The sequence below is a fragment of the Miscanthus floridulus genome, chromosome 7, assembly GCF_019320115.1.
Source record: "Miscanthus floridulus cultivar M001 chromosome 7, ASM1932011v1, whole genome shotgun sequence".
NCBI classification, from domain to species: Eukaryota; Viridiplantae; Streptophyta; class Magnoliopsida; order Poales; family Poaceae; genus Miscanthus; species Miscanthus floridulus.
The window spans coordinates 19,464,656-19,475,869 of record NC_089586.1 but is presented as its reverse complement, the minus strand read 5'-3'; the positions used below and the strand labels follow the sequence as shown (position 1 = coordinate 19,475,869).

The following is an 11,214-nucleotide window of genomic DNA, read 5'->3' as shown; positions in this document are numbered from 1 at the left end:
TGCTTTTAAAAAGGGACACATTGTTTTTTTAAATATGGCGTGCATTTCTTGATAAATGGAAATATGATTTAGACGCCCCTCGTATTTCTTAGATACCCTCGTATAAGACGGACACTATTAGAATCTATAATCTCATTTCTCCACCTACATTTAGCTATATATATTGACCGCACTTGGTTGGACCCCATATTGTTCTTGAATTTGTCCTCTAACCAAAATAGAAAAGGAGGCAGAAAAAAAAACTCATATGTACTTCATTCAGGCTAGTTTAAACAAATGCCACTGTATTAATATATTTAAGCCAGTCCACTATAGAAAGATCACAACAAAAAAATAATATACGATTATTACTATGGGATGTAGTATATTTAAACATCTGCACACAGACATGGAGGTAGCATGCATCAGGACAAGGGTGGTACTTGACATCAAGAAAAAAAACATATGGGAGGAAAGCTTCAAAGATTTGCTTTACATACAGCACAAGAGGCATGACGACAAGACAAGCTGTATTAGTCCAAAAGAGAATGCCATTAAGTAATGCTTACTCCCATGTTTCATTGGCCACTGCCGTCTCTAGCTAGAAGAAATATTATTGACCTCTAGAATGTTTACAATGAGACAGCCAAGAAACAAAAAGATGATTAAGCTTAAAAAGGCTTGGTGCACAAATAACATATTTTAATTATTTTTTTTCTAATGCCGCGAAACCACTACGGGATTAGAATGTTTAGAAAAGTAAAAAATGATTCCAACAAGTCCTAAGAAATTGTCAGATTGTTGCTTACAATTTTCACCAGCTGTGGTCACTTCTCCTTGTGTATAATCCTTATTTTTGTCTCATTTCCTCCACACTTTGCCATTATGTTTGTTCAATCAGAGGTGTACTAGCAATTATGGGAATCACACATATGCGTCCGGTTCGCTTGGCTTATAAACCCTACTTTTTCAGCCAACTAACATTATTTTTCTCTCACAACAAATCAGCCAACAATACTTTCAGCCATAGCTTATCAGCCAAACGAACAGGGCAATGGTTCTTGCTACTAGCCTACTACCAGCTGCCTTACTTTGTGAGACAGACTTGTAGTAGTTGGCAGGCATAGAAATAAAAATCATCCTGTTAGCTTATGCTGAAATTTGGCTTATGCTAATGCTTATGCTGAAATATTGTGAGAGAAAAACATTGTTCCATGGCTGAAAAGTAGCTCAAGAGCTCATTGGATGGTGAATTCCAAGTTCCAACAAAGGGCGTGAGGATGGTGAATTTTGGGAGGTAGGGCAAATTGGTCTCATTTAGCCATTTGCAAATCTCAGATATGATGACCCAAGCAAAGCAATCCCAAGTTCCCAACATATGTACAACCTAGAAAGGATGAATAAAGAGCACATATGACTTAGGAGAGGGGAGGGATGCCCAAAACGCTGTGTGGGCCCTGCAAATGGCATGGGTGATGGGTCCCACAGGCAGCAGGGGAGAAAGGGACCTGATGAGAGGGCTTGTCTCATCCTCTGGCCACCTATCCCAAGCCCTCTAAAACCCCACCCTGTACCTCCTTCTCTTGAACCCTTTCTTCCTCCTCCCCCATCCAGCTCCAATTCCCCCATACTCCTCTCTTTCTCTCTCTCAACAATCTCTCTCTCTCTCTCTCTCTCTCTCTCTCTCTCTCTCATCCTCCAAACGATCCAAGAAGTACCATTGCTGCTCTCTCCATTCGTCCCCAATCCCAACACAGCTTCTCAACTCAGCTCAGGGAATTCCCCTGATTTTTTTTTTCTTGTGCTCTTGGCTGCTTCTTCACTCTGCTTCTCCTCCTCTTCTTGCCACAGAGGAGTGCATGTGCAGCAGCTGCAAAGACAAAATCTTTTTTTTTCCACCTCATCTTCTCCAAGGTGTTGTTGGTGCCCCAGGTGGAGGCAACTAGCAAAGTGTTTGGGTTCTTGAATTTTTTTAGGGGCCCTGATCGATTAGGTTCAGCCATTTCTTGCCCCGGTGTTCTTGGATTCATGGTTGTGGAATTAATCCAAGAATAGCTGGAGATGCCCATTTTCCCTTCCAAGAAGACGAAGGCGATCGTTTGAACGGTAGCTGCGTTGCTGTTGAGGCGGTGCAATGTCGTCTTCCTGCATACCAACCGGCCTGCGGCTGGACCTCGATATGGTGAAGGCGGCAGCGTCGCCGGGCGCGCACTCGTCGCCGCTGCGCCCGGTGCACTCATCGCCGTCGTCGACGCTGTCGGAGGCGTCCAACGCCTCGTCGTCGGCGACGTCGGTGTCGCTGAAGCGGGCGCGCGCGCCGCGGAAGCGGCCGAACCAGGCGTACAACGAGGCCGCCGCGCTGCTGGCGTCCATCCACCCCTCCGTCTTCCCCGTCAAGAAGAGCCCCAAGACGGGGCCGCCGCGCCCGCCGTCGCGGCAGCTCTCCGGGCTCGCGGCGGCGTTCGACGCCTCCTCCGACCTCCTCCCGCTGCTCCCCGTGCTCGCGGACTCCGCATTCCTGCTCCGGGACATGCCCGCGCCGTCGCCGTCGCCGCAGCCGCAGCCGCAGCCGCAGAGCCCGTCCAGCGCCAAGAACTGCTCGTCGCCGGCCCCCGTGAGCAGCGCGTTCCGGGACTTCCGCGACCCGGCGCCGTCACCGGCGAGCCCCGACACGGTCGACGTCGACGAGCTTGGCGAGATAGACTTCGACGCCGAGTCCATTCTCGACGTCGACGAGGCCGCCGCCGGCGCCGCGGCCGAGGGCCTCGACGGCATCATGGGCAGCATCGCCGTCGAGAGCAACAACACCGCCACCACTTCCGATGACTCCATCCTGTCCAGCTCCGGCATACACCCTTACCTCAGGAGCCTCATGGTGGTCGGCCTCGCCGGCAGGTTCGAGCTCGGCCTCGGATTCCGGCACGGCGCTCGGCCCAACCTCAACCGCGCACTGAAGCGGCGGGACGACGACGGCGCCTGGTGGATGTGGCCGGCAGTGCCGGTAAAGGACTTAACGATTGCACCACCGACACCGCCAGCACCGCCGGCGTCGAACGCCGCAATGCCACAGGCCACCGCCGCGCCAGAGAAGAAGAAAAGCAAGAAGAAGAAGGTGGTGAAGGTGGAGAAGATCATGGCGAAGGGAAAGGAGGAGCTTCCCAACGCGAAATGCAAGGAGGAAGCTGACGGCTCTGTTGATACCGCTAATGGCGACGGTGACGCTGACAGTGCGCCGACGAAGGCGCCAAAGACCGGGTTGGGGCTGAAGCTGGACGCCGACGAGGTGCTCAAGGCGTGGTCCGACAAAGGGTCCATGTTTGCCGAGGGCAGCGGGCCGGAGTCGCCGACGTCGGCCGCCGAAGTGCGGGTATGTAATCATTCGGTACCATCTGCATACATCTTGAGTGTTCATTCATTTAAAATTTTGAAATTCTAAATATTATAGTTGCATAGTAAAGACTATGTATAAAAAAGCCAAAACAATCTACTCCTACAATCTGGAACATAGGGAGTAGAAAAGTTCATTTCAAATTGAGTTCATCAATTGCAAGAGGAAAAAAAATGGAATTGTGCATGTGATCGTTTCTGTGGCTTATAAGGCTGCTGCTGTTTTGTTGTGAGAGAAAAACATAGGGCTGCTGCTGTTTTGTTGTGAGAGAAAAACATAGGGCTGCTACTGTTTTGTTGTGAGAGAAAATCATTGTATCATAACTGATAAGCATGGTTGATACGATCAAGCGAACATGGCACTGTGCAGTATAGCACACAAACTGTTTATCTAAATGGATGGTCCCTCACACAAAGTACTGTGTAGTATAGTACTGCACTGCTACATATAAGTGAGGACACGTCTTTTTCAGAATATCAGCGGTACTGCAGTAACCCATACAAAAAAATATTATCTAGAAAAAATATTGAGTTTTTGTTTATCAGGGGAGAAAATACAGAAATAGTGAACCTTAGAGTCTTATGTCTCGGTAAGCACGATTTTCAAATTTCGATGAACTACTTTCTGCTCTTAAGTTCAATGTAATGCTGTTACACCTGTGGGTGAAAAAATATGTTAGAGAATGGATTAATCCAACTCAGCCATTCAATTTGGTTATATATAGCTTGTTAACCTCAATTATTCAACAGTGGACCACAGACAATAGAGCCTGGAGATATGGTACCAAGCAAACAGGTCTGTCCTCTTGCAAAGGGTCATTTTGGGCTCAATTTTGGTGCCCCTTGGGCCAATGATAGAGCAACTGCAACAAACTCAGCCCCAATTCAGTTGGCTGTTCTGCAATTTGCTCTGGCTCTTGCCAGTATTTAGACCTGTCATATTATCATATATATGACAAAACCATAACTACAGATATGTCCAGCCAGCCTTTTATAGTATGGGCATACCAAGCATGTGGTTTCCCTTAGAGACTTTTCAATGATGATGATGATGATGATGCAAAAACAACCTGCAAGTACCTTCTGAATATCTTTCCATGCTATCTGAAGTTCTCAACTGAGGAATGGGAGCTCTCTTACAGTCTTACTGATGAACATTACATTGACCATTGTCACAGGCTAAGCTTGCAGACATCGACCTGTTTCCGGAGAATGGAGCTGGCGGTGGCATCAGGGAAGCCAGTGTGCTGCGGTACAAGGAGAAGAGGCGCACCCGGCTCTTCTCCAAGAAGATCCGGTACCAAGTGCGCAAGGTGAACGCCGACTGCCGGCCTCGGATGAAGGCAAGCACTTGAACTGATTAGAAGCATAAAAGATCTGTTCGTAAGGCAAAAACTCACTGTTCAATCACAATAAAAAATACCATGTGTTCAGCCTGATGATGCAGTTCATCATAGCAAAGCTTATCAAGTGCTGACATGTTTGTGTTTTGTTCTACTGTGGTTCTTGCAGGGGAGGTTTGTTAGGAGCCCATCTCTTCTTCAGCAAGCCCTGGAGGAAGAGAGCTAGCTAGACAGACAGTGATCCTTGCTATAGCCTTTTCTTTTTTTTACCAGCACCTTTTTGGCCTTTTAGTTCCTCATTAGCTAAGAGATGTGAGTGAGAAATTTCCCAGTTTTTTTTTCTCGGAGTTTTGCTCTGGAGAGGAGAGGAGACCATAGGATGTCTTTAGAGTGGATTGTCATGGCATGGTGGTCAGATAGTTTGTCTCAGGTTTACAATGTGAGGTAAAGGAAGGAAATAAAGTCATGTTAGAAGAATATACAGTCATACAGCAAGCAGCTCAGATGATGGGTTTTGTTTTGCTTTTACTGCTCCAAAATTACCGACTGAATATCACTTTGCTCTGTAACATCCATTGCGAAGAAAAACGACTAGAAATTAGCATGGATTATTATGTAGTAGTAAGCACTAAGTATCAACTGACAGCATCTGCTGTTCATGCATTAGGCATGCTACTGCTTTGGATAGGTAAATAACCTGCAGCTGCAGGCATCCAACTACACGAAACATGTACTGCAGTCACTGCCAAAAGACAGTAGCAAATCAAAACGAAAAGAGAAAAACACTACAGATCTCCTTGAAACTTCATCACCACCTGGAAACTTTGCAATAAAAAATTTATTTCACAAGGCGCGCATCAAGTAAAAATTATATAAAAAAAAATAAACCAACACGTGGCTGGCTGAAGCTGAGGTTCAAGATATCAGATATTTCAGATGGTATCTTTTTTACTTGCAGTGCATCAGACAAAAGAGCGAAATGATATGGCACGGACCTGCTCAGCTCAGTTATCCACAGACATCTCGGCAAAATTCCAACCAACGGCATGGACAGCGCAGACGAAATTGGTCAGATGGCAATTGGTTGATCCTCCACAGCCTCCTTCTGCATATGTATGCTGCTGCTCTGCAGAGCTGATCAACTGGTCGGAAATGGTACAGAGAGTTGATGACCCAGTTAAGCTTTCAGTTGTTTCTCGAGGTGTGCATTCAGCAGAAACGCGCTGCAGTCCACAACGTTTTATTTTACAAATGTATGATGTATCGCCCGGAGAAAACAGAGTTTAACAAAAGAAGGTAGGGAAGCATCCGAACTTAACATGTATGGGATTTCACTTTAATAGAGCTTCATGATTCATAAACTCATACAACATCACAACAGTCGACAGACATAGAGTACATACAACAAGTAATGGTCCATGGTGATAACATCTATCCATACGCCGCTCTTATTGGGCGCATACATTAAGGGTACTACAACAGCAGCGCCGTAATTGGTTCCAAGCAGACATTAAGGGTACTACAACAGCTAGGCGCCATAATCGGCTAATCGCGGTAGGCTTTTATCAAAGGGGAAAAACAAAGGTGAGCCTGCCGATGTCCTGGTGCAGTGGGATCTCATGACATGCTTATTGCTGTGACAACTTCAGGGTGGTAGTGAAGCATCTCCTGCCACATCATTTCCCTGATCATCTCTGAGCTGATATTTTCGTCTATGTCGAGATCGATGGGCACTTGGGCTGGGGGATTTGCACTTGGATCATACAGAGGGGACATGTAAGGGTGCTCGAGAGCCTCGGTGACACTAATCCTTTTGGTGGGGTCGACAATAAGCATCTTCTGCAATAGATCAATGGCAAGAGGATGCGCATGTGGGTACATACTTGCGAGGGGAACACCAGGAGTGTAGGGAAGGGACTTAATGTATCTCCGAGCTTTTGGGTTGTCGATGAACTCTAGGTCAGCCTCACTCATGGTGCCGAGAACATTTACTATGAGCTTGAGCTGATTTAGGCATTCAGTTCCTGGAAATATTGGCTTGCGGCCAAGGAGCTCAGCAAAGATGCACCCAACAGACCAAACGTCTATGGATGTGCCATAGTTGTCACAGCAGAGGAGCAGTTCAGGAGCTCTGTACCAGCGGGTGACGACATATTCAGTCATAAACTGGCCTTTACTACTGTTTGTACGTGCAAGACCAAAATCACATATCTTCAGATCACAGTTTGCATTCACCAGCAGGTTTCCAGGTTTTAGGTCTCTGTGGAGTATTTCTGCTGAATGGAGATATTTCAGTCCTCGGAGCAACTACAATGAAGAAAAAGAACAGTGCGTCAGATTATTAGCGGTAACATAGATAGCAAATATCAAGATGAAATGACAAAACAAAAATACAAAGGTTCTCAAAATAAAAACGAAGCCTGGTGTAGTGGTGAGAGCTGTCTCACTGAGTCACCAGGTCGCGGGTTCGAAGCAGCCTCTCCGCAGATTTTGTGGGGGGAAGGCTTGCCTCGTTTTTTCCCTTCCCCAGACCCCACTCATATGGGAGCCTCCAGCACTGGGTCTGCCCTCTCAAAATAAAAATGAAGCTGGACTGCTGAAGGGTAGGTTGAACAAGAAATTCATCAACCTGCTCCTTACTTCATGTAGAGGATAAACTCTGCTTTTCATAGTTTCATCCAGAAATTCCTATGCAGAACTACTTATTATAACTACTGGATAAATTCTTAAGCCCTATGCAGAACTACTATTAACTATTGGATGGACTCTTTGTAAATATGCAAGCTGGCTGAAAGAACTGCTAGCTTTACCAGATTATCCCATTTTTCAATAAAAGCTGTTGTTTTATTTGGAACAGGAAGTCTATCAAATAACTTACTCAAATATCATTTGGAGTGGGAGATCTGGCTCGAGCAAGTCAGTAAAATAAGCTGTAATATGTAAACATCTAAAGGGAGGGTGTTAGGCTGCATAAAGCATGTGGGCAATAATGTATAATTGTATATTTGATAAGTCAATGAGAGAATGACTAAGAATTGTTTGCATGTGACAATATAAGCAGATCAAATCAAACTTGAGAAATTCAAAACTTGTCAAAGAGGAAACATGGTGACAGCTATTAACATCTGCAGCATGCTCAACTGCTTGCTGATTTGGACTTGCATAAGAAAAAAGATCATGAATATCAGATTTGGATAATTCTATGGACTAAAATATAACCCAAAAGGTAGGATTTTACTTTTAAGCCCAAAAGAAATACAAAGATTTAAATAGTTTCACAACATTAGATTCGAAGTTGTCTATATATTTGCAGAGTAATCTGAGTTTCAAAAGAGAAGATAACTGGCCAATTAATTAAGTGCAAGGATATGTAGAACCAACGAGAATATCACTGGAGATTATGTGCTTCTAAATGCAATTATTTCATATTGCCTTTCGTATTCTATCTGGATTTCATGATTTCATAATATTCTTTATGAAAAAAGTATTGTTATAACAATTTTTTGTGAAAACAACTTATGAAAAAAAGATGTTCAGAAGAGACCAATGCAACAGGACCTAGGTTGATTATGATATTATGACTAAATTGAAAACCAGGCTGGATCATCAGTCCAATAAAAATCAACTTCAAATTAGTACCAATGCTAATAATACTCCTCTGCTGCAGTGGAGGTACAGTGTGGCAGTGCGCACCACGTAATGACACTTATTTAGGTACTCCCTTCGTTCCAAATTATAAGACGTTTTGGCTTTTCTAGATACATCGCTTTGACTATGTATCTAGACATAGTGTGTATCTAAGTGCATAGCAAAGCTTTGTATCTAGAAAAGCCAAAACGTCTTATGATTCGGAATGGAGGGAGTAACTAATGGCTAAAGAGCATTACAATACACATAATCTACTTGTTGAACAACATAGATATGAAAGAGTACATTCAGAATAGCGAAGAGTGACCCAAGTATTACCTGAAAAAGAAAATACTGGCAATGGTCATTAGAAAGGCCCTGAGGCGATTTGATTATCTGGTGCAAATCAGTATCCATGAGTTCGTAGACCAAGTACACGTCCTTAAAGCTCCTCCTGTGTATTGGCATCATTATGTCCTTCAAAGCAATGACATTCTCATGGCGAAGATGGCGAAGGAGTTTCAGCTCCCGCAAGGTCCGTAGTGCATCCACACGGTTGTCGAAAACATTGTGTATCTTCTTTATTGCTACTTTCTCATTTGTCTCACGATTGATGGAAGAACACACTATCCCATAAGCTCCTCGCCCAATGGGCTTGATCGGCACATATTTGGTGTCTATCTCGAATAAGGTCTGCCACATAGTGTAGTAATGCTTTCCTTGGCTCCCGATTCCATTCGGAGGATCCACCATCATCGCCATTTTCTAGTAAGGAAACGAAAGAAAATAATTTAGTATATAAGCGATGATCAAAAGAGAAAAGTTCGAAGAATTACAAATGCAGAAGACCAAAGAACTCGTAGAATTGAAGTCAAAGACCAGATATATGGTCATATAGCAGTGCGGTCACAGTTATCTAGAGTGCCCGCAAACTACAAGCCAGCAGCTATATTACAATGTGGTGAACTGACATGCTCTAAAGTGAAGCTTCTCAGTTGAGAGCACATCCACCTCAAGGGCACGCCAAATAATATGTCCTCCTCGTTTTTTATTCTGAATGAAAAATAAGATTAAACTCTAGTCTAGCGAGAATATTTAGGACCTAAACCAAAAGTACCATAAGGCTATGATGCCCATAACATCATAATCAGATACTGCAATTGGTACCACCAATGAAGTAGTAAAACAGTACATGTTTGATCAAACAGAACCAACATGTAGTCAAACATTATTGCAGTGTTTACCAAAAGGTTGCCCATCGATTCAGTTCAGAAAAGCAGCACGGCAGACCAATGGAATTCCAACCTTGGAAGGACGCACAAGCCAGACGTAGCAGCAAGTACGAAATGCAAATAAACAGCGCGCTTGCTGAACGTTAATGCTAGGTCAACCCTTTCGACAGCCAAGCACATATTCAATGCTAGGTCAACCCTCCTTGGCAACTCCGCCTCTCCCTCCATGAAGTAGCTCTCACTGCCCAACCATTCCGGTCGGTACCCCTCGATCGTTAGTCGGTTGCTACCGTTAATCACCCAACTCACCGCCGCCACCACTATTCAATGCTATAGAATATCCTCTGGGCTACAATCACAAGCTAACTTCCTAATCCCAAGCATGCAATTAACCTTAACCCATACTCCGTATGGGGCAACCCGCAACCACGCAGACGAATAAAACACGAGCAACTAAGCACAGAACGTGCAGATCGATCACGGACACCGACCAACCGAGCCGACCATCCCATCACATTCCCTGATCATAACCGCCACGGGTAAGACGGAATTCCACCACGAATTTGCGAGCAGAGTACCAGATAGATGCTCGGTGCCAAATCACACTCAGCTGCGCATGCAAGCGCCAATTCCGGGCTCGAAATTACAGCCCGGGCGAACCAGATCAAGGGCACGAAATGACGCCCCCAGCTGTCGGGAAGCGAGATCGGCCGTGTCCGGACACGAATGTACGGTCGTCGGAGCGAAGACCAAACCAGACAACACAGACAGAAAGGAAACGAAGGAGAAAGCGCGGAAGATTTCACTCACACGAGAGATGAAGAAAGGGAGAGGACGGCGCGCCTGGCCGAGTGGGTGGTGGGTGGGTGGAGCAGCTAGGGTCAGAGCGGCAGCGCCATGCGCGCGGCCGAATCCCTCGCCTCCGCTCCGGTCGCTGTGACCACCTCCAGCCGCGGGGCGGGAGGGGAGGAAGAGGAGGAGAGAGGGGAGGGAGTCCCGTGCTGTGAGGAGGATGGGGGAGAGGGAAGGCGAGGAATATTCTGACCTGCTGACTGACGGATCATGGTCGCATCGCCGGCGCGAGCCGTCGATGCGCCGCTGCCGGGCGCCGCGCGGCCGTCGGATGCGGGCGCTACGTTGCGCGCGCCCGAGACCGACACGGAAGTCGGGGCGACCGGGAAGGAAGGGAGGAACGGACGCGATGGGTCGGGGCGGGTGTTCGGGGAGAGGTGCCGACCGGCCGGCGGCCGAGGTGGGTAGGTAACGTGCCGACCAGGCCCAACCGGCCGGTCCAGCTCCAAGCACTCTTTGTTAGGGGTAAAAAACGTTGCCTGGTGGGCCTTAATTAATTGGGCTGGATTGAGCCCACACACCAAAGCTTCTGCTCCGTTCTTCGTAGCGCAGCAATCCGCGAGGGCGTTGCGGCGGCGTACGCGATGGGCAACGCGATGGATCACGGAGTGCTGGGCGCCGGCGGCGAGGAGCAGCAGCCCGCTGGCCCCGACTCTCTCATCTTCTGGGAGTGCAGGCGCTGCAAGCCCAGGATGGGTCCGGGAAACTTCCGCCTCAGCTACACCGAGGCACACGAGAGGCGTCACCAGCAGGAGGACGCGAAGGCCAAGAGAGCACGCGAAGAGGCGGCTCGC

The 11,214-nt window shown here is 46.7% G+C and overlaps 2 protein-coding genes across 4 annotated transcripts; one reads left to right on the top strand and one right to left on the bottom strand.

The window, feature by feature from the left end:
* Positions 1–1,568: 1,568 nt before the first annotated feature.
* LOC136466672 (protein CHLOROPLAST IMPORT APPARATUS 2) lies at positions 1,569–5,186 on the top strand. 3 transcript variants are annotated; one of them, XM_066465144.1, is made up of 3 exons: positions 1,569–3,346; positions 4,545–4,749; positions 4,879–5,186. In XM_066465144.1, the coding sequence occupies exons 1-2, from the start codon at positions 2,114–2,116 to the stop codon at positions 4,719–4,721; spliced, it is 1,410 nt and encodes a 469-aa protein (XP_066321241.1). In that variant the 5' UTR covers positions 1,569–2,113; the 3' UTR covers positions 4,722–4,749; positions 4,879–5,186. The 3 variants fall into 3 exon arrangements, with proteins under 3 accessions (XP_066321241.1, XP_066321240.1, XP_066321239.1); XM_066465143.1 differs by having other exon boundaries at positions 4,545–4,754; XM_066465142.1 differs by having other exon boundaries at positions 1,571–3,346; positions 4,545–4,709.
* Positions 5,187–6,038: 852 nt separating this feature from the next.
* On the bottom strand, positions 6,039–10,605 carry LOC136466673 (mitogen-activated protein kinase 3). The gene is made up of 3 exons (XM_066465146.1): positions 10,379–10,605; positions 8,676–9,101; positions 6,039–7,016 (listed from the first exon to the last, which is right to left on the bottom strand). The coding sequence occupies exons 2-3, from the start codon at positions 9,096–9,098 to the stop codon at positions 6,327–6,329; spliced, it is 1,113 nt and encodes a 370-aa protein (XP_066321243.1). The 5' UTR covers positions 9,099–9,101; positions 10,379–10,605; the 3' UTR covers positions 6,039–6,326.
* Positions 10,606–11,214: the final 609 nt, after the last annotated feature.